This window comes from Mustela nigripes, chromosome 11 (assembly GCF_022355385.1).
Source record: "Mustela nigripes isolate SB6536 chromosome 11, MUSNIG.SB6536, whole genome shotgun sequence".
NCBI lineage: Eukaryota > Metazoa > Chordata > Mammalia > Carnivora > Mustelidae > Mustela > Mustela nigripes.
The window spans coordinates 14,290,955-14,317,193 of NC_081567.1; the positions used below are offsets into that span (position 1 = coordinate 14,290,955).

Sequence of the window (26,239 nt, forward strand, 5' to 3'; positions counted from 1 at the left end):
GACCCTGGGGTCATGACCTGAGCCGAAGGCAGCGGCTCCACCCACGAGCCACCCAGGCGCCCCTAAAGTAGGTTTCTTATAGCTAGCATACAATTTTTGGTTTAAAAAAAAGCCATTTTGCCATTTCTCTTTTAATTGGAGGCATTTAATCCATTTACGTGATATGCTTACCTACAGGCAGGATGGATGCTTGACAGCTCTGCGTTTGAATGTCTTAGGTCTTTGTTTTTTATGCCTCTCTCTGCCTTCGTGTTAAACAGACGCTCTCCAGGACCCGTGTAAGTTCCCTTGCTTCCTGTGATACTGTGATTTATAATAAATACTTGGTCTTTGTCCCTCTTCCTGACACAGAGCTCCTAAAACCCCTGGAATTTCCTAAGTGCTGAGAACAGAAAAGGCATCTTTTGTTATGTTAATGAAAACCAGGCGGTTTTTGGAAAAACCCCGGGGCAGCCTACGGATGGGGGCTGGCTGCCTGGGGAACCAACTGGGTGATTAGAGGGTTGGGACTTTAATCCACCCCCAGAACCTCTGGGGAGGGAGTTCCATCCCAAAGGCCAATGACTTAAGTCCATCGTGCGGACAAAATAAAGCCTCTGCGGAAACTCAAGAAACCAGGGTTCTGAGAGCTTCAGGGTTGGTGAACACTGAGTGGCGTTTCAGAGAAGGCGCGGGAAGTCTGGACCCGTTCCCCGTTCCCTTGCCCTGTTCTTGAGTTAAATCCTTTTACAACTAACCAGTAACCTAGTAAGTAAAACATGCCTCCGAGTCCCGCGAGCTGCTCCAGCAAACGAGGCAAACCCAAGGAGAGGATTTGAAAACCACGATTTATAGCCAAGGCTCTGTCCGAAGCCTTAGCCAACGCGGGCTGGCGACGGGCATCCGAGGGGAGAGAGGCAGCCTTGTGGGGCTGAGCCCTTAACCCGTGTGATCTCACCTGACTTCTGCATAGACAGAGTCAGGATCTAATTGTGGGACATGGGCTTGGTGTGGCGGGAAAAGCCCACACAGAGGAATTGGGAAGAGAATCCTATCCTTTTCCCAGGTTTTAAAAATTTATTATCTTAGGGGCTGCCCTTGGGATTACAATTAACATCTCAACTTGAAACAATCTACTTTGCATTCCTACTAACTCGATCTCTTCCGCGGGCAGTCAGGGTTCCCTCCAACAAGCCCAGGTCCTCGATACCCGGCGGCGCTATCCCTGTCCTGGAATACTTGCTTTACAACAGGAGTTACCAAAATACGGTGGTGCGGTCTTTCACAAACCTGTGTAGGCACTTTTCCTGGTGTTCCTTCCTTCCCGTGGATTTGAGTTCGTGCCCAGGGTGCTCTTCCTCAGAGCCTAAAGGACTCCCACAGTGTTCCCGTGGGCCAGGTCTGCAGGTGAATTCTCTCTTTTGGTTTACCTGGAAATGTCTTGATGTCTCCTTTATTTCTGAAGGAGGATTTAGACAAAGGATGGTTGGTTGAAAGCCTTCTCTTCCGGGCCTCTGAAGACACCACCCCACTATCTTTTGGCCTCTATGGTTTCTGATGAGAAGTCAACAGTTAATTTTATTGATTTGTCTCTTAACCGATGATTTTCAATTCATTGTGAAGGTCTGGTTAAACGTCAACATTTTTTTTTAAAGATTTTATTTATTTATTTGACAGAGATCACAAGTAGACAGAGAGGCAGGCACAGAGAGAGGAGGAAGCAGGCTCCCTGCCGAGCAGAGAGCCCGATGCGGGGCTCGATCCCAGGACCCTGAGATCATGACCTGAGCCGAAGGCAGAGGCCTAACCCATTGACCCACCCAAGCGCCCTAAATGCCAAAATTCTAAAATAGATGGATTTTAGTCACTTTGCCTATACTTTCTTTGTTTGAGAGGGAAAATGCGTTCGCAAAGGCCCTTACCGTGGTTGAAAAAGAGGTTGAGGATGGTCCAAAGCCCTGCATGCTGCGCCGCCGGCCTCCCGCTCAGCCCCAGCACTTGCTTTTCTAACACTTCATCTACTTTCTGTTCACTGGACGCTAACCCACCTGGGTTTCAGTGAGATCTTGCCTCAGTGGCCTGCACCAGTCCCGTCTCGTCTGTCTCCTAAGTCACCGGAACAGGAGACCACACCTGAGCGTGGAGGTGCGTTCGAGAAGGATGCAGGTTTCTGGGATGCTCTGCCACCGGCCCCTGCCACGTCGCTCAGGTGTGAATCCCGAGCCTGGTTTTCTGAGTGAGGAGGCAGGTTGCGTCATCTGGGAATTTCACTTCGGCAGAAAACAGAGGGTTTACAACCACTGCTGACACGTAAAGAAGAGGTCAACTCTGCTAGGGTTTCGGACCACGGGACTGGAAGCATCTTTAAATAAACACTCAAGAGGAAATTCTAGTCTTTAGAAAAGATTTTATTAATTCAATTTTTAGGATAGAGAATTTTTCAAAATAATTATGATATTTTAAAAAACTATTCAGAATTTAATGATGTTTTCAATTAGAAAAATCTTGAACCCTAAAAGCAGACTGTGTACAGCGGAAGTGACAAGAGGGAGAAGAGGGTGGGACCAGCTCTGTGGGGCAGGATGGGGCTTAAACACTGACTTTTTAAACCAAAGCAAACCGCACCCGGTCTCAAAGCCTGTCTAGGGACTCACTCCTCCAGGGCACCACAGGGCACACCCCCCCCGAGGGAGCAGCTCAGAGGCCCACGGGGCCCTCACTCCTGAGGCCATCTGATCTGCACGAGGAGGGGAGGCGTCGGGACTTTTAGATCCACTCGATGTCATAAAGGGCTGGTACGAGGCAAAAATTTAATGTAATCTGTGCAGTATTAAAAAGTCTAGAATTACGGCAATTTGAGTGACTCGCGGGAGGCGTTACTCCAGATACAGAGGGGCGGGCGGCCTGGGAGGGAGCAGGTCCACTTACCTCGGGAGGAACAGGCCATAAAGGCGCACAGCCCAGGAGGGGAAGAGGAACACATACCCATTCCCTACAACAGCCCAGGACCGCCTTCCGGCTTCCTACAAGTTATAATTCAAAGCCACCAGTTTCACTCTAAGGACCGTGCGCTTGCCCTGCAACGGTCCTCTGGGGAGTCAGGTCAGGAGAGGGCCTGAGCTCCGCAAAGCAATGGCGGGGCTGCTGCCTCCCCAACCCCGGATGCGACTCGCGTCCCCAAGCGCCTCACAGCCTCCTCTGCGTGAGACCGATCTCGGGCAATGTGTCCTTGGAAAAATCACGGTGGGGGGTGGAGGGAGAACCCTCGGGGCCCCACAGCCAGATAACCTCAACATCCGGAAATGTCCTTTGACTTGTTCTTTCTCTGATATCTCGTGTCCTTGGGATCAAAGCCTCTTTCGCGGGCACCAAACACGGCCCAGCGCGGGGTTCTGGCCATGTAGTCCTGTGCGCCGAAGGTGGCCGAGCCCCCGCTGTGTTCGTACTCCCGCACCAGCTCCTGGAAGCGGTCGTAATCGATCCACGTCCACCACTCGCTGCCGACCTTAAACTGCAAAGGAAAAGCAGTCGGGTCAGAAGGAGAAACATCCCTTAAAAAATAATCACAATAAATATTTTAAAAATTCAAAAATAAGCCTGAATTTCTCTTCTCCCTATCACGTGAAAGAAAATGCTTTCACACTCAGATACGGGTCCGTATCAGAGCAGAGCATGGCAGTCGGGGCAGTTTCTGCCCCCCAGGGCTGCCGCTGTGCTGCGCCAGGAAGACCCTGGTGCTGAGGACAGAACTCGCCCTGGAACCGCACGTCAAGTTCATCCTCAGCCGCGTCACTGAAAGAAGGTTAATTAAATGGTTTTGGCTTTATCATGTGTTAATGGATGAGCTAATTTCTAATTCCTGCTGTTGCCACTTTTTATTTGCGATGAATTTTCTTGGTTGTGTCAGCAGCACCTAGTGAGCCCCGTTTTATTATTAAACGTTGCCGGAGTTATTAGGGAAGCTTTAATCAATGACTTCTAATTCTGAAACGCTGACTAAATGCTCGAACTGGCCTGTTTAACCTAACATGAATACAATACCTCGTTAGTGGAAGGCTCGTTAAGAATTTCAATTCACTAAAGGGAATAATCCAATTTGGACTCTTTTAAGAAAATTGCTTCTCAAAAGTCATTGTCGAATAATGACCAGGGATGAAGAAAACAGAAAACAAGTCGAGGGAGCTCCAAAGGAATCAGGCTTCGGACTCAGAGCCTCTGTTCTGGACCTCGTGTGTGAATACAGAACACCTAGTGCCCGATTTATGACCAGAAAAGTCGTTCTGGAAGCTGCTGTTCTACAAACCCTGATTATGAACCAAGTGAAGTAACAATTTCGGGCTCTAGCCGAGAAAACCTGGAGCATGGAGAGCTTCCTGGATTTGGAATATTAAAATATGCTGAATTTCAATGACATCTGATTTTTCTTACCCACCAGCTGAGAGGCTTCTAGTGCGAAAAAAGCACCAAATAAATGTCAAAGTTTAGTCTGTCTACGAGTCACGAGAAATTATCTTCTGATAAGACCGTCCTCTGAGACGTGCCCCGGGGCCTCCACGAACTCCGAACTCAACTCCGCACCCGGTGATAACGAAATCCGGTCCTCCCCGCTCTCTGTCCTCCGCTGCCACCGCCGCCACCGGCCGGCCCTGGTGCGGAGCGCCGGACTCCAGAGGGAAGGGGGGCCGCCCCCCGCCCAGACCCCTCACCCCCGAACGCCGGCCAGTGCCGCGACTCCCCGGGAGCAGCATCTCTGTGGTCCCGACACAGGCCTGGGACTCGGGCCCTCGCTCCCGCGACCCGCCACCGCGCCCCGGCTGCTGGGTCTCCCGAGGCCCCGTCTGGCCACCCCCACCTCCTGCAGACTCGGAGCCCCGTGACCGGGAGCCTCCAGCGGAAACACCGACCCCGCTCCCTCGGGACTCCTGTCCTACGCCCTCCATCTACGGACGCTTCCGGCGACTCGTGGCCCCTCACACATGCCCTCTGCTCGGGGAAGTTGTCCCGAATCCCTCAGACGGCGATGGGTCACCCGCGCGGGACCTCAGTCCCCAGCCCTTGGCCAACGGCGACCTCGAACTGCTTCTGTAGGGACCTCCCCAGCCCCCACACCCGACACCACTGCTGTCGCCTCTGCCCGTAGCTGACTCATTTAGGAATTCATGCCGGCACTGCGGGGACACGGGGCCCAGCCCGTCCCCTCACGTCTAACGAATCCGGAAGGCCACACGGGGAAGAAAACTTCCAGCCCCACTACCCACACCTCGAGGATGCGACGCTGCTGCTGCGGGCGCCGTGGGGCAGAGTGTGGTTTTCGCAGTGCGGCCACGAGAGGCGGCGCCACGCTCACACCTCACTGCAGCCGGGTGCCGCTCCGGCTGCCGCAGGCATAGACGTGGTCACTCCTGTGTGTGACGGTAAATGACAGCGGCCACCTCCTCCTCCTCCCGCCTGAGACACTTACGGAGTGTTAACGGTGGCCTTGGCCCAGTCACAGACATTTAAAAAATAATTATAATCTGACGTGGTGTGTTCAGCGAGTCAGGTTATGCGAGTGCAGAGGAAGATGTGCTAAGTCACTCCCATGCCCCCAGGAGTTGGCCCTACTAGAAAGGGCCTCCTAGGGGCCCTCTGCTTGGCTCGCGGGTGAGACGGATAACCGAATTCTCACCCCACGCCTCTCCCTGCGGACTTTGGATCTCTAGGTCCCTTTCTGGACTCCCAAGGCTGACGCTGCGGGGTCCGTCCTCCTGGTCTTCGTTCTCCCTCAAACTCCAACAAGCATCACGTGCCACGGGTATTCCAGCAGGGACAAAAAGACTAGCCTAAACTACAGCTGCAGACTTCACATCTTTTTTCACCCCAACTCACAAGAAATACATTTTGTATCTCAGTCTAGTACGTACACACACACACACACACACACACACACACGTACGTTCTGGAAACACAACTTTCACAAACCAATGGCAATGATTTCATTTAAAAAAAGAAGAAGAAGAAGAAGAAAGTCACTTGCGGTAGGCGGCTAGGTTCCCTGACCCCTGATGCGGTGACGATCTGGTCCCCTCTGCCCGTGGGATTCGGAGGACGCCGGCTGTGCAGACACAACAACCGCAGGCTAACGTCTGACCACGGATTGCTAACCTCTAAGAAAAGCGGGTGTATTAGCTGTTCGGTATCTACCGTAACCGGATACCACAGACTGGGTGGCTGACACGGCAGATACTAGTTTTCCAACAGTCCGGAGGCTGGAAGTTGAAGACGAAGCTCCCGGCACAAGCTGTGGCTTCACCGGTTCCCTTCTTAGTGTGTGTGCGGGGGTGTCTCTTCTTAGGAGGACACGACCCCACCAGATCAGGGCCCCACCTTTGTGACCTTCACTGAACCTTAATTATCTCCTGAGAGCCCTTGTCTTAAGTACACACCCCCTGGGGGGTTAGGCCTTCAGCATGTGAGTTCTGAACGGACCCAAATACTCAGTCTAGAGCGGTGGGTGACTCTCAACTTCCCAGCAAGCCACCAGACTCCTAAGACAAAATGAATCTACTTATGCCCCCTCCGAAGATAATCAGAATAATGTTAAATAACAACTCAGAAAAAGTCAAACTGTTTCCGGAAAAAGGCGGAAGCTGAAAGGGCGCGCGCTGACGTGCGGGTAGAGAGACGCGCTGAAAGACAGGGATGCACAGACAAGAGTAAAACCCCAAATCACAAAATCCGAGGTTCAGGATGCCGAGACGGGAGGTCACCCTGCTTCAGGAGCGCCTCAAACCCAACAGTAAGGGAAGAGGCAACTCTATGCAGAATTACAGATACACTCAGAAGCTCAAACACACACACAAGCGCAATGAGGTATGGATAAAGCTGGCCCTGGCTGAAAGAGCGGGCTCCGCGGCCCTGCAGGGCAGGCGGGCGGGTGCTACGGGTCCCATCGTCCACAACAAACGGCAGCTACCGGGGGTCTTGTCTCATTATTTTCTCTTTCACAGAGGGAAAATGTCACTGAACAGAATAATGGCAAATAGATTCTTTATTACTTTCGTGTCTAAAAAGAGTCTATCCAAGATGACAGATTAAACACATGCCTGTGCTTCACTTCTTGATATCCTATGAGAGTGACACCGAAGGTGTATCTGCAAGACACATAAACCTGTAAACGCAAAGAGATCAGGAGAGGACAAAACAGTATCAAACTTTTAGAAGCTGCATGGATGACGGATAGGCGGTCACCGGCTTAGCAGACCCGGGGCACTGCATCTTAATCCAGCAAACAGAAAAATCCTGGATTCCACCTGACTTATGCCTCAGAATTCCCCACAGGCCTGGGAGTTGGTGGCACAGTCACCTCGGGAAGTAGGGGCAGAAGAAGCGCCAACTTCAACCCACACCCTCAAAAAAGCCCCAAAGACAGGTCTATATTCTATGTAAGAAACTGTTGGAATCCCAAGTTCACTCCATACCCAAGTTCCCTCCATACCCTGCATATCCATGCAGCTGAGCAGCTGCCCAACCACCCTCCCCAGCAGAAGACAGGAGGCTTATTCTCATAAGACAGTAAGAGGGAAAACCCATGGACTATGGGGTAGCAGGTAGAATTGAGAACAGGACTATCATATCAGAAACGAGAGTTCAGAACAGCCCTGTTCCCTGCCTGCTTTCCCACCCCCGATGGTCATGCAGCCTGGGGAAAAAAGGTGACCCTTCTGGCCAGCCCAAGAGGACTGACTGAAAAATACTATTTGGGTTTTCCCAAGGCAATGACTCAGCTAGATTTCTCTAAGATAAAGTCAAGCCCAGTCCATACACTTAGGACTTTCAATATGTTTTTTAGTTTCCCACTTAAATATGAGCAGAGAACTAACAAGAGAACTAAAGCCAAAGGAAAAAACTAACAGAGGAAACAGAGCATAGGCAAGGAGAAAACAGCAGACTAAACAAGATAAAAACCCAAACAACTGAACTGAAACAGTTGTCCTCAGAAAAATGAGACAATACTGTATCCGCAAAAAAGTTACTATACAAAAGAGCACTCAAGGACTGAAAAGAACCTTAGACTTTAAAACTATAGAAGCAAAGATGAGAGATTTCACAGTAAAGAAAAAAAAAATTAAGAGAATTTCCTAGAATGTAGATTAAAAAGAAAACAGGAGAGAAGTTACTAAAAAAATACATAATAAAGGACTTGCCCAAGTGACCTAACTTTAACACCAGTTTTTGAAAGAAAGGAGAAAAAACAGCAAGAAGAAATCCTCAGTGAAATAATCCTGGAAAAACATTTTATGAAGTGTAGGCCCTGAGTTTCCAGATTAAAGGGGTAGACTTAGGATAAGAACAGTCACACTGCCTGAGGCACATCTCAGTGAAATTTCAAAACAAGGGAGACAAAAGGCGATCCTAGCAAGGGCAATGTGGCCACACACAAAGGATTCAGGATCAGAATGCCTGTCGGGTCTCAAAAACCACATGGAAAGCTCAGTGGCGCTGAGGCACAGGGCCCAGAGCGCGACAGAGAATTCCATACCCAGCTGAACTATCAATCAAGTGTGTAAGGAGAATAAGAACATTTTTAGGAATTTAAGTTCTCAATAAATTGGACCTTCCACACAACCCTTCTCAGGACTCTTCTGGAGGATATTTCGCCTGAATGAGACAGGATCCCCAAAATAAAGACACCCCACACAGGGGAGACCTCAAGGAAGGCCCAGTATGGCAGCTGTGTATCCAAAGCAGGTAGGCCAGAAAGTGCTTCCGGGGAGACTCTCGACATCACTCGGCATCAGGGAAATACAAATCAAAACCACATTGCGATTACCACCTCCCACCAGTCAGAATGGCTACAATTAACAAGTCAGCAAACGAAAGATCTTGGCGAGCATGTGGAGAAAGGGGAGCCTCCTACACTGTTGGTGGCAATGCAAGCTGGTGCAGCCACTCTGGACAACAGTAGGGAGGTTCCTCAAAAAGCTGAAAATAGATATGACCAAGCGATTGCACTGCTGGGTATTATCCCCAAAGATAAAAATGTAGTGATCCGAAGGGGCACATGCACCCCAATGTTTACAGCAGTGACTTCCACAATAGCAAAACCATGGAAAGATCCCAGCTGTCCGTGGACAGATGAATGGGATGAAGAGGAGGTGGTACACACACACAAACACACACACACACAGAGGAATATTACACAGCCATCAAAAAATGAAAGCTTGCCATTTACAATGACATACATAGAACAAGAGGGTATTATGCTGAGTGAAATAAGCCAATCGGAGAAAGACAATTATCATATGATCTCAATAATGTGGATTCTGAGAAGCAAAACAGAGGACCGTCAGGGAAGAGAGGAAAAACAAAACAGGACAAAACCGGAGAGGGAGACAAACCGTAAGAGACTCAATCATAGGAAACAAACAGGGCTGCTGGAGGGGAGGGGGTGGCGGAATGGGGTACCTGGGTGATGGACAGTAAGGACATGTGATGTAATGAGCACTGGGTGTTATGTAAGACTGATGAAGCACAGACCTGTACCTCTGAAACCAATAACGTATGCTAATTTAATATTAACTATTTTATTATTTATTTAATATAAACTATTTTAATTCAATTAAAATAGTTTAAAAATTTTTTAAAATAAATAAATAGATGAACATGACAGAGAACCCAACCCACCTGAGAGGAGATACAGGTGGCAGAGAATTTGAGAGTTCACTTAGCTAAAGAACACAGAAATCTAGACAAAGAAAAAAACAAGTAAATATTAACTCTAAGGAAACCAGAAGGCACGCTGGAAACAAAGGGCAAACATAGACGACCGCACTGCCCCACAGTGAACAGTGCCCGTCCGGTCCTGTAGCGCGCAGAACTGCGGTGGACGCACAGGGGAGGTGAGGAGCAAGCGCAGGGAAAGCCTCATCTCATCTTCCATCGTACGAAGAGACAATGAGAAAAAAACAGTGAACCGCAGCAACATTAAGCATGTTATTTAGAGACGTAAAGACAAATACCAAAATAATCACCCCAAATTTGAAGGTGGTTGTTGCTTGAGAGGAGAAGGAGATATGTTTGAGGAAAATACGAGGAACTGCTGATTTTTGTAATAAACTTTGACTTTTTAAACTGTCTCTGTAGAATTCTGATAAAACTAAAAAGCAAAATTTTAAGTAGTAACGACCAAGCTCTCAATGCCAAGGAAGAGGATTAACAACCGAACCACCAACACGGTGGGGAGGAAAGGGGAGGCCTGCAGGGCGTCGGCAGTGGCCACCAATGATGAAGCGTCCTACCGAGCACGCGGCACTACGTCTGGTTCTCTGGCTTGTGTAACCCCCTTAAACAAAACTCATGTGGTTGGACTCTCATCTTTAATACAAGGGCAAAACTCCAAGAAGGCCAAGTAACAAATATGCCAAGGTCCTATCCTCTGTGTGGAAGAGCCAAGATTCCAGCCTGTGGGTGTTCAAGCCCTGTGGTCGTTACGCTGTCACACACAGTTAGCTGTCAAGCCGGAAAAACGAAAGAACTCGTAATCACCAGGGTGTCTCTCAAATAGCTTGGAGGGCAAAGAGATTTTTCTCACCCCTGGATCTACTTAAGTGTAATATTCCTAAGTTAACTCCCTTTGCTTAACGGGTCTGAAAGCTACAGGAGATAATTCGTGTGCTCCAAGTTCTTTATGTGCCTCAACCTTCCTCAACATAAAGCGTGCATGGCGAGCACCGTGCGGAGAAGCTGTCCACTACTTCTCTACCCACGTACAGCCCAGCAAACTGCTCCAAGGCAAATGCGGGGACATGAAAGACTTAACATGCGGACCTCGAGCGTTAGCCGGCTCTGCCCTGGAGCGTTCTGTGTTACGTACAGAGCTTTCGTCCTTTCTGGCAAAATAATAATTAAAACAATCCAAGTGCCACAGGGAGAGCCATTCCTCCCATTATCTTAACGGCTCCCGATAGCACGGGCGGTCTAGGCGAGCTCACGTCTTCTGTTTTCTGTAGGTGAAGAACTGACTTCCCACTAGTCTCAACAGTGTCGTCCATACACAGACGTCAGTGCGGAGTATCCACAGCCATGTCAAACTCAAAATGCCACAAACAAAAATTTTTACCATTTGGCCTGTCCATCTTGTGCATCAACCATGCTGTGCTGAAGTTATACCAGCTCCTAAATGATAAATACTGTGTACCTTCTGGAAAGGCATCTAATCATACCCAGCCAAGAGTACAGGAAATCCTGCATCTGAGCCAAAAAGAACAAATCAAGAGCTACTGATCAATATCACCAGTGGCGACAGTTTGTGCAAATATCCCTGCATATGATACTGTGGTATCCTCTGCTGAAAAGTCAAATCATCAGCACCTTAGGGAAGACCCTTTACAGAGTCCCGTTACAGGCAAGGCACTAGTCTAGCTGCCCCGTACCTGTCACTTTCTTTAGCCGTCACAGTAACCCTGGAAACAGAGCTACCGTCTTCTTCAGATAAGAAACATGAGAAACGGGGAGTCTCAGATTTGAAAATAGATCTACTACTTCACAGTTCAGGAGCTCCCAAGCCCACCTTCACTTCTGTTGCCAATCGTAAATTCGGGGGTTCCCAAGACCATCTTCAGTTTGACAAAACCACTAGGAGGACCCACAGAATCCAATGAAAGCTGTTATAGTCAGTACGGCTCATGATCGCATAAGGACACAGATCAAAATCAGCCGAGGGAAGAGCTACATGGGGCAGACTTCAGGAGAGCTTCATTCGTGGAGTTGCCAGTCGTCCTCTGGAAGAGTGGTCGGAGCTCATCTCAGCCATCAGTGACATGCAAGAGGTGGCACGGAGTGTTGCCAGCCTAGGAAGCTCACCCAAACCTCGATGTCCAGAGTTCGTTGTTGTTGTTTTCTAAAGGGGAGGTGGGCACCCGGGGGGCTCAGTGGGTTAAGCTCTGCCTTCGGCTCAGGTCATGATCTCAGGATCCTGGGATCGAGCCCTGTATCGGGCTCTGTGCTCAGTGGGGAGCCTGCTTTCCCCTCTCTTTCTGCCTGCCTCTCTGCCTACTTGTGATCTCTTTCTGTCAAATAAATAAATAAAATCTTAAAACAAGGCGGGGCAGGTGGGTGGAGGGGCAGAGGATGAGGGAGAGAGAATTTAAGCAGCTCCACACCCAGCACAGAGCCCTAAGTGGAGCTCCATCTCAACAATGAGATCATGACCTGAGCCAAAATCGAGACTGGGATGCTCACGCAACTAAGCCATCCAGACACCCTAATGTCCAGAGTTTTGTCTGGGACTTGGGTCACCTAGACATAGTTGACTGTGGCATGGCTGGCGCAAGTTGCAAGTTGCCAGCTCTTGCAAAGGTCAATCAAATAAATACTGTGTACTCTAAAGCTCTATACTAATTTACTTGCTTGGTGTAGACCATCAGGTGTGGTCCAACGCCCCCCAGTAAACAAAGACACTCTCCACAGGCAGGACGTTCCAAAAGCTTGGGAATCACCTCCTAGAAGCTGAGGGAAAAATTATGCCTTTTCTTTGGGTAAAACTGCAACCAAAACTCAAAGTCCACATAGAATGGACAAAGTAGAATAATACAAAAAAAAAAGAAACCAAACAAAAGAGACTCATACATTTCATTTGAATTTTCACACTCTTGAGAAGTTATGACCGTTGAGTCAGTCACTTCCCAAGTCTGCTCCCCCAGACATAGTTAATACTTACAAACCAAACTCTGGAAAGTACCGGTTAGAGGATGGAAGAGGGGCTGCCAGGCCTTCCCGTAACTCAGAAGTAGATGTGAACTGGGAAGGAGTAGAGGAAATCCCAGGGTAGTTGGAGGGAGAAGTAATTTCGGAACACACACACACACACACACACACAGTGCTATGGTAGTACCCGAATTTCCCAGACACATGAATTTTGTTCTTGACTACCATAGCTACGATTGTGTTGCTCTTTTGGGGAAAGGAGGCAGAGATCACACAGACCAGGAAATCTGACGGCCTGTGACAGTGGAACGCCGAGCAGAGTCGCTCCTTTTTCTGAGGAACCACATTCAGAAGCAAAACTACAACACCCTTGAATTCCAGATATATAGCCAAGTGCAGTTAAAAAGTTTTTAAATCTGGAAACTCAGTTTCTGGAATTTCAAGCTTCCTCTATAATTTTGTTGGAGTTGAGCTAAGTCCTCTTAGCAATGTCACCAGAGTCACCAAAATGCCAATTTTCTCTGACATTTTTCCAAAAGTAATTACTGGAAGCAAGCAGGCCTCTGATAAGCACGAGTTCCACACGTATCACAGAAGGTAATATGTTCTGTCATTGGCTTTTGTTAGGAGGACACTGCATAAGCCCTGAATGGAGACAGACAGTTCCTTCCTACTCCAAGAAAGGAGGGCTCAGGGAAGTGACAGGCCTTCCTTCCCTCCCTCTACAGACTGCAAATGTATGTGTCCAAGAGGGAGGAGTCTGTGACCTCAAATGTGGCAAAAACTTTCTCAGAGCTGACCTTGAAGGCGATCCATGAAACTGCTTCTTGGTGAGTGGGGTGGGATCTACGCCGTCTCATCAGACACCTACCTCCACTTCCCTATCTTGTCTGACTGCTCTGTAGCACCTGAGAGACAGTACACGGTCATGGTCATCCTGTCATTTGTATTTCAAAATATCTGGGATTGAATTCTAATTATGTTTGTGCTTTCTGAGCCTGAGATATCTCCCTTAGAATATGAAGAAAAGTAATATTTATGACTCATAGGATTTTTCTAAAAATTAAATGAATTAATGCATACACAGCATTATCAAAGTGACCTTAATAAATGTTATTGATTGTTGAGTGTATCAGCAGACACCAAACTAAGGAATAATACCAGACAGCTCATTAATGATGAAAGATTCTAGAAGATTACGCTGGAAGACAACAGAATAATATCTGCAAAATGCTAGAAGGAGTTGACAAAGAAGCTATAAGGCGTATGAAGAACAAAGAGCAAAATGACAGAAGTCCCTTCTGTTTATAAATCAGTAATTACTTTAAATGTAAATGGGCTAAACTCTCTACTCAAAAACAATCAGAGATTGGCAGAATGGATTAAACACACACACACACACACACACACACACTCCAACAATATACTTTCTATAAGAGCCTTACTTTATATCCGAAGACACATGCAGGTTGAAAATGAAAGGATGGAAAAAGATGTTCTGTGCAAACAGCAGCCAAAAGAGAGTAGGAGTGGCAACAGTAACATCACACAAAAGAGGCTTCAAATTAAAAAGATTATAAGACAGAAAGAAGGACAATTTATATTAATTAAAGGTTCAATACAGCAAGACACAATAATTACAAACATTTATATATCTAGTACCAGATCATCAAAATATATGAAGCAGATACTGGCTGAATTGAAGGGAGGAACAGACAGCTCTACAATAGTAACTGGAGAGTTCAGTATCCCATTCTCGATAAAGGATAAAACCATCAGACAGAAGTATGGAAACAAAGGACTGGAACAACACAATAAACCGGCTAGAACTGAGAAAAGAGTCTGCCCAAGAACACAAAATGCACATACTTCTCAAGTTTTAATGGGACATTTTCCAGGACAGACCACAATAGTTAGGCGACAAATTAAATCTCAACAGATTTTAAGAGATAAAACGTCATATAAAGTATCCCTTTAACCACAATGAATTGAAGTTAAATATTGGTAACAGAAAGAAAACTGGAAAATGCATGCATTTGTGGTTATTAAACAACACGTTCCTAAACAGCCAGTCCATCAAAGAAGAAATCATAAGGGAAATTCATAAATACTTAAGAGACTTAAGTGAAAAGGAAAACACAACATACCAAAACTTACGGGACACAGCAAAAGCAATACTAAGAAGGAAATCTATCACTATAAATGTTTCCTTTAAAAAGTAAGATCTCGGGGCCCCTGGGTGGCTCAGTGGGTTAAGCTGCTTGCCTTCGGCTCAGGTCATGATCTCAGGGTCCTGGGATCGAGCCCCACATCGGGCTCTCTGCCCAGCAGGGAGCCTGCTTCCTCCTCTCTCTCTGCCTGCCTCTCTGCCTGCTTGTCATCTCTCTCTGTCAATAAATAAATAAAAATCTTAAAAAAAAAAAATTAAGATCTCAGGGCGCCTGGGTGGCTCAGTGGGTTAAAGCCTCTGCCTTCTGCTCAGGTCATGATCTCGGGGTCCTGGGATCGAGCCCCGCATTGGGCTCTCTGCTGGGTGGAGAGCTTGCTTTCCCCTCGCTCTCTGCCTGCCTCTCTGCCTAATTCTGATCTCTACTTCTGATCTCTGTCAAGTAAATAAATAAAATCTTAAAAAATATATTAAACAAAAAAAAAGTAAGATCTCAAATGTACAATGTAACTTTACAACTTAAGGAATGGGGGGAAAAAGAAACCTAAACTAAACCAAACCAAAAGCTAGCAAAAGAATGGAAATAATAATGGTTAGTGCAGAGATTAAATAGAGAATAGAAAAATAGGAAACAAACAAACAAACAAACAAACATCAAGGCACTGAAACCAAAAGCTGGTTCTTCAAAGATATCAACAAAATTGACAAACCTCTGGCCTAACTGAGAAAGAAAAAGAAAAAAGACTCAAATAACTAAAATCAGAAATGTAGGTAGGGACATTATTACTGATTCTACCGATATAAAAAGGATTATAAAAGATTAATATGAATGTACAACAACAAATTAAATAATCTAGATGAAATGGGCAAATTCCTAGAAACACAAAACCTATTAAGACTAAAGCACAAAGATACAGAAAATACGAATAGACCAAAACAAGAAAAAGACATTACAGGAAAGGAAAACTACAAACCAGTAACGGTCATGAACACGTGTAAAAAAAATAAAATATCAGAAAGTCAAATCCAACAATGCATTAAAAAAATTAAACACCGTGACCAAGTGGGATTTCTTCCAGGTATGGCAAGGCTGAAAATCAACTAATGTGACCCATCGCACCAACAGCTAAGGAAGGAAAATATGATCGTACCGATAACTGCAGGAAAAGTATAGAACAAAAATCCAGACTGATTTATGATTAAAAATTCTCAGCAAACTAGAAACAGAGGGAAATGTCCTCAACCTGATACACATCTACCAGAACCCTACAGTGAACATCATACTTAATGGTTACAAACCAGCTGCGTTCCCACTAAAATCAGAATCAAAGCAGGAATGTCCCCTTTTACCATTTCTTTCTTTCTTTTTTCAGTTTTTTTACAACCCCACAGGTGCCCAAGGGGTTCACCTTTTACCATTTCTAATCAACATCAGACTTGAAGTTTTAGCTTAACACAGTAAGATAAGAAATGGTAGATTGGGAAGAGATGCATGATAACCACATTAACTGATGTAGAAAAATCCAGAGGGGCACCTGGGTGGCTCAGTTGGTTAAGAAACTGCCATTGGCTCAGGTCATGATCCCAGAGTCCCGGGACTAAGTCCCACATCAGGCTCCCAGCTCAGCAGGGAGTCTGCTTCTCCCTCTGACCTCTCCCCTCACATGTTCTCTCCCACTCTCACTCTCTCTCAAACAAACAAATTATTAAAAAAAAGAAAAAGGAGAAAAATCCAAAGAATCAACAATAACAAAATATCCTGTGGAACTCAGGTTATTATAGCATGGGTGCAAAACAGGAGGTAATATTCTGAGAAATATTAGCTAACTGCTTTTTCATATACCAGGAATGAACAATTGGAATTTGAAGTTAAAAATACAGTACCATTTACATTAACATCAAAAAAATGAAACACTTATGTATAAATCTAACAAAACGTGTATAGGATCTATACACAGGACAAAACGGTGAAAGAAGTCATGGAAGACCTAAACAGGAGGTAGTTCACGTTCACAGATCAAAGACTGAACTTGTTAGGTCGAGTTGAATGTGTAGATTCAACTCGATCCCAAACAAGATACTAGCAAGCTAGTTTATAGGTATTAACAAACTGATTCTAAAGTTTACATGAAAAGGCAAAAGACCTAGAAGAGCCAACCCAATAGCCAAGATGAACAAGTTGGAGAACTGATACCACTCAGTTTCAATAAAGCTAACCAAAGTCAAGACTGCATAGTATTGGTGAAAGAACAGACACACAGATCAATGAAACAATACTAAGACCAGAAATAAAACCCACACAAGTATCCAGCATAATGCAGGAAGAACCGTCTCTCCAACAACTTGATATCCACATGCAAAAATCAAACAAACAAACAAAAATCTCAATATAAATCTTACAGCTTTCAGAACAGATCTTAGACCTAAACATATAATAAAACTACAAAACTTCTAGAAGGTAACATAGGATGAGGTCTAGGTGACCCTGAGTTTAGAAATCTAGCATCATCCATGAAAGAGAAAGTTGATAAACCAGATTTTATTATAAATGTTTGCTCTGAGAAAGGCAGTTAAGAGAATAAACAGTCAAATCAGACTGAAGGAAATATTTGCAAAACACATCTGATAAATGGCATGTATCCAAAATATGTAAAGAATACTTAAAACTCAACAATGAGAAAATAACAAATCCAATGAAGAAATAAGCAAAAGATCTGAACAAAGACCTCACTGCAGAAAATGTCCAGGCAGCAAGTAAGCATATGAAAGATGTTCATTCATCTTTTCACATTATGTACTTTTCAAAACCTGTACAACTTTATAGTACAAATACTGAACCTTAAAATATGAAATAGTTCACATTTTGAAATACATACATAAAAATGTATGTGAATATATATAAAATACAAAATTCACTTGGGAGAGGTCAGGGAATCCCAGGAAAAGGTGCAGACTGTGAGAATCTGTTACAAATGTATGAAGTAACTTCACTGAAGGAGGAGAGGAAAAGGTGCTGACCTAAGTAATTCTGGAAATAAGCGGAGCTTCTAAGACGAAAGCCAAAGGACCTGCACACAAGCACTGTGCTCTAGGGTTAAAAGTTCTGACACTGCTGTACTCATATCTTGGAACTGCACAATTAAGGAAACACACGGCTGCTGTAAGGAGCCTAGTTTCTCACTGTTAGAGGGGAATTATAAATAAGCAAGAAGCAGCTAGAGTGAGTCCCGCTGGCGATGGATTAGCGTTTGAGACGTTAGCAGGTTTTGCTTCATACAACTGGATGCACGGAAAAATACTTACAGCCACGTGTGTAGAGAAGGGCTGGAATATACGCACAATTTCTTTGCTGTCGTACACCTTTCCGAGGACATAGAAGAAGAAACAATACCCCACAACACCAAGCACACCTTCGCCTAGATCTTGGCTTCTTTTTTTTTTTTTTTTTAAGATTTTATTTATTTATTTGACAGACAGAGATCACAAGTAGGCAGAGAGGCAGGCAGAGAGAGAGAGAGAGAGAGGAGGAAGCAGGCTCCCTGCTGAGCAGAGAGCCCGATGTGGGACTCGATCCCAGGACCCTGAGATCATGACCTGAGCCGAAGGCAGCAGCTTACCCCACTGAGCCACCCAGGCACCCTAGATCTTGGCTTCTAACACCACTCTTCAATAAAGGAACCAGGGCTGCTGAGACAAATGACCGCTTCCAGGACTGGAGCAGAAAATGTGCAGGATGAGCCTGGAACACCTTGTAGAGCCAGAAAGGAAAGCAGTGCTCAAGACCAAAGACAAAGAAAGCCCCGAGCCCTGATGGAAGCACAGCAAAGGAGCACAAGAGCCCCCGGAAGAGATCCTAGAAGCCAGAGCCAGAGTAATTTGAGCGACGAAAGAAAGGAAGTCGAACTGGATTATAACCCAAGGTACAGAGTAAATACCGTGAGTCCACACTGCTATAAAGAATGAGGGGATAAATTTAAAACTGGGGAAAAGAGATAAACCTATTTCTGTAGCTATCCCACCATCGAGGATGTGGAATGTCACTCCCAGTTCCTACACGTGGGCTGCAGAGAGTGACATCTTTCCGAAGAGTAAATGTACAGAAAAGGAAGAGGAAGAGCACTTTTACGGTGAGAAACCGGACAAACAGTACTTCAGTTTGCTGGCCAAGGTCAACATCACTAGCTGTAGATCATGTTGGCAGCATGCATCCCTGATACAAGATGATGAAACTGGCACTTTACCTCTGTGGCTTTCCTCCTAAAAACCCACAACCCAGGTCTTATGAGAAAAACAATGGACAGATTTCAGTAATGGTGCATCCTACAGAATAGTTCGTGAGCACCCCTCAAAGCTGTCAGAGTTATCAAAACAAGGAAAGTCTGAGAAACTGCCGTAGCCAAGAAGAGCCTAAAGGGACATGACATTAAATGTAACATAGTCTTCTGGATGGAACAGAACAGAAAAAGGACATTGGGTAAAACCTAAAAAAATCCAAACTCTGGGCTCTGGCAAATCACGGAGCAGCACTGGTCCGCTAGTTGTGACACATGTACTACAGCAACGCGAGATGTTCGTAACAAGGCAAATCTAGAGTACAGAGGAGCTCTTTGCACTGTCTCCTCAATTTTTCCATAAATCCCAAACTGTATGTACTAAGACATGAAATCTATTTTTTAAGTAAGCAATTAAGTTTTAAAATAGTGCTTTGTGGATTTGCGAGCCGTACATGTAACCTACTACTTGGTTTCTGCTGGCAGCGGTCCACTTTAACAGGATATCACCAATCCGCACAGGGGAAGGACCTCACTGTTTCTACAGTAAAATCATCAAGTGTATTGTATTCATCAAGGTCTCACTCAAGCTTGCAGACGGACAGGCCCAAGGTTACATCGGAGCTGCCCCTGGAGAACACAGAAGCAGAAGGGTGACGATCTCCTTATCCCGGCGTTCCTCCCACGGCACTCAGACAGGCCTGCCCTCCCCCTGTAGACAGTCTCCTGTGGGCAACTGTACTTCTTTCTTTGTCCCTCGAGCTCAACCTTGGAACTAAAACATGCTGACTTACTTTCCTTGAGTCTGTGTCCGTCTCTCCTTTGTTCAAAGTCAAAGGAACTCATTGAACCTTCTACTCGCACCCACGAAAGAAACTCCCTCTTATCCAGAAACTCTCTCTAGAGTCTAAACATCACTTCTAAATGACAAAACTGTTGTGAAAAAAATAACCATCCATTAAAAAAATATTCCAAGAATTAAGAAATGCTTTGCACGTGATATAGCACACGGCACTAAGGAGACCTCTGTAAGTGATGCGAATGACCACAGAGCGTTCTGGGGACGGACAGATTGTGACGGAGTCTCCAGAGCGTTCTGGGGACGGACGGGGCACTGCGGACTGTGACGGAGTCTCCAGATTGTGATGAAGTCTCCAGAGCGTTCTGGGGATGGACAGCGCACTGCGGGTTGTGATGGAGTCTCCAGAGGCTGGGCCATGTTGGGAAATCTTACCAATTTAATGTAGAATCTTAAAAGATCATTTGAATGTAAATATTCAACCCATGCTTGAAATCTCTATCATCTTTTTTTTTTTCTTTGAAAGAATTCACCTTACACTTTGGGCTACATGGTATCCTAGAGAGAATTTAAAATTTTTGAAATGGATAAAGAAAGAAATGCCACAATGGAGGGATTTTCAGTGCCGCACTGGATGGCGACGTTCTTATTTCTGCTCGCCAGCTTCACTAAAATCAGAAAAGTACCGCACAGCAGAGAGAAGAAACGTTCAAAAAGCATGGATTGGCACCAGATTCCTGCTGCAGAAAAACAGGAAGGAGATGGTGAGCAGGAAAGCAAGTGGATTTAACAACCAGCAGGTCAATGATGACCTAAAAAATAGCAAACTCTGTAGAATGAATATTTACTGAATAAATGAATGAATGAATAAATAATAAGGAAGGAGGTAAGTCTGGATCAAAATCAGCAGGGACAATGGAACACGGTCTCTGCTTTCTGGAGCTCAGACAGTGGAGACAGGACGGACAGGATCGGGAAGGCGCCGTCAGTTCTCTACACCAACACGGAGAATCCGTGGGGTCGCAGGGACTCTGGGCAGTGCTGGGGATGACACCCTGTGTTCCATGAACCCACAGCTCTTCACAACGCAGCCTCATCTCTGCGCACATGGATCCCAGAGAGGTAGCCCCGAGGAGATCTGTTTCACCGTTTTAAGGAGCAGAAATTCAGCAGGTGGACTGCGGTGGGGCAGGTGTGCGTGACTTTCTGGCAGAAGAGGCATCTTGGGCAGAGGCGGAGGAAAAAAGCAACATGGCGGGACCCTGCAGAGGCTCCTTCTCTGAAGAGGCCCTGATTGTGAAAGCCATTAAGAATCAAGTATTTAGGTTTTTCTTTTGCGTTCACTGCAAGATGTCCTGTTTCAAAAATATAGCTGAGAAACAGTAAGCTTGGAATTGGCAGCATGAACCATGAGGTCGTTAAACAGTCAATACCCACGCTGTTATTCATGAACTAAATGGTTTGTTTTATGGATTCTTCTAGGCTTTGGTTTCATTTTTCTCTTTTTCTGTTTCTTTGCTTGATTTGGTTTTTGGTTATAGCTCTGTTTTCTGTGACCTTAAAAAGGCGTCCGTCGGTAAGTGCCAGCCTCCTCATTAAATGGGATCTGACAGGCCCGACGAGGAGCAGACAGGGATGTCTTCGTGTACGTTTCCCGAAAATCTTCCCGGTAACAGTGCAGGGCCAGCCTTGTAACATATGGGGTGACACTTCTAACATTAGTAAAGAAAATCAGCCTACACAGAAGTATTCTGCTAAATAATCTGTAATTCACAGTGTTCCCAGCGGACCGGCGTTACTGTTCACTGAGGAGATATTTGGCCAAAATCTATAAATGTCAAAACTGTGGTCACAGACTTCTGCTTCTGGACAAGATGGAGGATATGTACTTCTTCCTACTTCTCCCACTACGTGGCTAAAAATCCCTGGGTATCATACACAAAACAAACACAAGAAGACATCAAAGGTAGATAAAAGGCAGACTGGCTACACACTCCCTGGATTCTGTCTGTGGCTCTTTTTTTTTTTTTTAATAAATTTTTTATTTTTTATAAACATATATTTTTATCCCCAGGGGTACAGGTCTGTGAATCGCCAGGTTTACACACTTCACAGCACTCACCAAAGCACATACCCTCCCCAATGTCCATAATCCCACCCCCTTCTCCCAAACCCCCTCCCCCCAGCAACCCTCAGTTTGTTTTGTGAGATTAAGAGTCACTTATGGTTTGTCTCCCTCCCAATCCCATCTTGTTTCATTGATTCTTCTCGTACCCACTTAAGCCCCCATGTTGCATCACCACTTCCTCATATCAGGGAGATCATATGATAGTTGTCTTTCTCTGCTTGACTTATTTCGCTAAGCATGATACGCTCTAGTTCCATCCATGTTGTCGCAAATGGCAAGATTTCATTTCGTTTGATGGCTGCATAGTATTCCATTGTGTATATATACCACATCTTCTTGATCCATTCATCTGTTGATGGACATCTAGGTTCTTTCCATAGTTTGGCTATTGTGGACATTGCTGCTATAAACATTCGGGTGCACGTGCCCCTTTGGATCACTACGTTTGTATCTTTAGGGTAAATACCCAGTAGTGTGATTGCTGGGTCATAGGGTAACTCTATTTTCAACATTTTGAGGAACCTCCATGCTGTTTTCCAGAGTGGCTGCACCAGCTTGCATTCCCACCAACAGTGTAGGAGGGTTCCCCTTTCTCCGCATCCTCGCCAGCATCTGTCATTTCCTGACTTGTTGATTTTAGCCATTCTGACTGGTGTGAGGTGATATCTCATTGTGGTTTTGATTTGTATTTCCCTGATGCCGAGTGATATGGAGCACTTTTTCACGTGTCTGTTGGCCGTCTGGATGTCTTCTTTGCAGATATGTCTGTTCATGTCCTCTGCCCATTTCTTGATTGGATTATTTGTTCTTTGGGTGTTGAGTTTGCTAAGTTCTTTATAGATTTTGGACACTAGCCCTTTATCTGATATGAATCCCGCACTGGGTGCTAGAGCCTAGAGGCCTGGCTGAAGCCCGCAATCCAGAAATACCAAAGGGCACAAACAGTAAACAAACAAACAAATCTTAGAGCCCCATGAAAAACCTGCTTTTCTCAGCCAGAGGACCAGGAAGAGGGCACCTTAGCTAGCCCGACAGAAAACTTAAGCAATACCCAACCTAGGCCATGAGAAAAATGCCCGATTCTCACCCCAGGTCAGTCAGCGTCTATGGGAGACCCTAGACCTTCATATCCGCCCCGCCACGTTGGGCCGCGCCCTCCCTCCTGGCCGCTGGGGAGCTGTCAGGGGAGGTGGAGTGGAGGGTCCGGCCACCCCACCCCCCGTGGTCCCAGGAGCACTGGCCTCTACCTGGCCGTAGCAAGGTACCTCACCCCGCCCACACCAGATTGGGGACGGAGGAAGCTTAGCAGAGAGCCAAGACCTTCCCTGCTGCCCCGGAGCAACGAGCCCCCCCCATCCATCCCACAGTGTCCCTGGGGAGCAGCAGTGACGCGGTCCTCCCTTCCTAGCCAGAGTGGAGCAGAGGTTCCGCGGCGAGAGCCCACACTTTTACCCCCAAATCAGCCATAAGGATGCACTCCTCCCCCAACAGGTCAACGGAGGCCGAGTGGGGACCCGGACCTTGACATCGGCTTGGTTGAGGGGACACCAGCCCACGACTCCCCTTGGGAGACAGAGAGCAGCCTGCACTGAGCGTTTGACCAAGTCTCCCCTCACAGCCTCTGTGTCAGACCCTCATCACGTCACCCTTGCACTGCTGGACTGTCACGACCGTTTTTAACTGGTTTCTCTCTTCTAGTCTTACAGTTCATGCCCCCTCATGTTGCTAAACAAATTTTTCTGAGACCCAAATCTGATTGTGTCACTGTCCTACTTCAATCCCTTCAGTGCTGCCCGTGCTGTACAGGAAACGGCACAACTAGGATTCCATTCAGCGCCACCAACGCCCTTGCCCCTGACCAGTCACCCCCCTTGCGTTCCCTTCAACCCTTCTTTTGAACTCCGGCCATAATGAACTACTCACTGTTTTCCCAACAGGTTAGGCCTCTACGCTTCTCCAAGGACCTTTCCTTGTACATTTTTCTGCCTTCATGTCCGTCCTCGCTGGGCTGTCGCTGGACTTCCAGTCAAATGGCAACTCCTCTGGGAAGCCTCTCCTGATAGTACCATATTGTCCCCGCACACACACACCACCCCCACCCGGGTTCTACTCTACTCTTCCATCATTGCTCTGATGAAAAACTGGAGGTATTTGTTTCGATAGCTGCCTTTTTTCTTTTTTTCTGTTAGACCACTCTCAAAGGCAGGGACTATTTGCTTAGCTCATCTTTGCATCCCTAGTACCCAGCACCATGCCTGACACACCCTGGGTGCTCAAGAAGCATTAGCTAACGAGCATCGGTCTCAGACTGTCTCTTCATGCTGGTGTGTACCTGGGTAGCTATGCTTGTCACTACATTTATCACACTGAGTTCAGTTGCTTGGCGCCTTCTGGGAACTCCCTGTGGATATGGGCAGAACCAAAAGAGAAGCCAGAAGCGTGAAAACGGCAGATTATCGGAAAACGAGCGACAAACCAATAGCTGACTTGTTACCAATGGAATTTAAAAGACAAGATTATCTCTATAGTGGTGAAAGGCAACAAATGTCAACCTAGAATTTCATCCCCAGCCAAAATGTTCATTTCCAGACAAACGAGAACAAAATTTTCCATCAGCAGACTCCCACTAACGCATGTGTTAAAAAGTGTCTGGAAAACAGTTCCATGTGGAGGGTCAAAAATGCAGAAAGGAACGGAGAGCAAAACAGAGTTAGATGCACGTCCATGCAACGGAGTCCTGCCTCTGTGAGGCCGTTAACGACACTCCTGCCCACTCACAACTATGGTGCACAACACTAAGAGCACCTGTGCCGGGAAGGGAAACGGGGGCTGATGAGGTGTTCTCAGGTCCCTGCTTTGCAGTTAAGTCTACCGTCACACTGCAATTAGTCGAGGACGCATACGGCCGTTCCCAGGGCGCCACTACAAGAACAGAAAAGCGTACAAAATTCCAGCCTATTTAAAGGGAAAGTAAGACCTCACGTGGCTGAGAATATAAGGAAAGTGCAGAGAGAGGGGGACGAGCAGTGTAGGCAGCTGGAGAGGTGCACAGCCCGATCACACTGGGTCCTGAGGTCCCACTAAGGATTTTGACTTTGAAGTTAAAAGCAAAGGGAGGTCACTGAAGCGTCTGAACACGAGAGATCCGTATTCTCTAACCTCGTACCTAGGAGAAAACTGAACGAAGAACCAGAAGATAAAATTCAGGGTTTGGCTTTAATTTTTAAGATTTGCTTTGTAAGTTAATTAGCTTTGAAGCTACTTTAATTAACATTTCAAATACCAGGTGGTCTTTATTTCTCTGCTCCTGACATCCCAGGACATACTCTTCTGTCTAAACATTCAAGTCTGACAGACCACAGGTCAGCTGCATACACTCTCACCGCAACCAACGCATGCGAGCCTTTTAACCTGGCGTTTGTGAGAGTAGAGGAGGTGGCATTTTAATTGAGCAAATCTTGTATTATTAAGTGCTGTTCAGCTAAGAAGCTGTTCAGGAAGCCATGTAAGGTTTTGGGGGAGGATAAAATGTTCTTTCGTGTTCAAATTAAGTCTGACTTTCGTCGCATAAAAAGCGCTTATATAAGAGGAGGTACACCACTCTTGGCCTTTATTATCTTTTTGGTATTAATTTATCTTGATTGTGATATAACTCACATGCCACGAAATTCAGCCTTTTAAAGGGTCCAATTCAGGGACTCTGGTCTAGTCACAGAGATGGGCAACCGACACCACTTGATAATTCTTGAATATTTCCATCACCCCCGAAGAACACCGCCCCTGGCAGTGGTCACCCCCAGCCTGCTCCTCCTCGGTCTCTGGAACCACCGATCTACTTTCTGTCGCTACAGATTTACCCAGTTTGGACATTTTAGACAAACGGAATCATGTAATAGTGCCCTTTTGTGTTTTTTTTTTTTAACGTAGAATAATGTTTTCAGGGTTCATCCATGTCCCCTTTTTTAAAAAAGCACTTGTTGTGCGGGGCGCCTGGGTGGTTCCGTGGGTTAAAGCCTCTGCCTTCGGCTCAGGTCATGATCTCAGGGTCCTGGGATCGAGCCCTGCATCGGGCTCTCTGCTCAGCGGGGAGCCTGCTTCCCCCCGCCCCCCGCCTGCCTCTCTGCCTACTTGTGATCTCTGTCAAATAAATAAATACAATCTTTAAAAAAAAATTAAAAAAGCACTTGTTAATGCACAACTTGAATTAA

General features: G+C 46.2%; 1 protein-coding gene across 1 annotated transcript in view; it reads right to left on the reverse strand.

Annotated features, from left to right (window-relative positions):
* Positions 1-3,175: 3,175 nt before the first annotated feature.
* The window catches only part of LOC132026653 (S-adenosyl-L-methionine-dependent tRNA 4-demethylwyosine synthase TYW1-like), a 200,409-nt gene continuing 177,345 nt past the window's right edge, over positions 3,176-26,239 (reverse strand). The window contains exon 15 of the mRNA XM_059414747.1: positions 3,176-3,490. Coding sequence (XP_059270730.1) covers positions 3,269-3,490 — 222 coding nt within the window. The 3' untranslated portion in view covers positions 3,176-3,268. The remainder of the gene's footprint in view (positions 3,491-26,239) is intronic.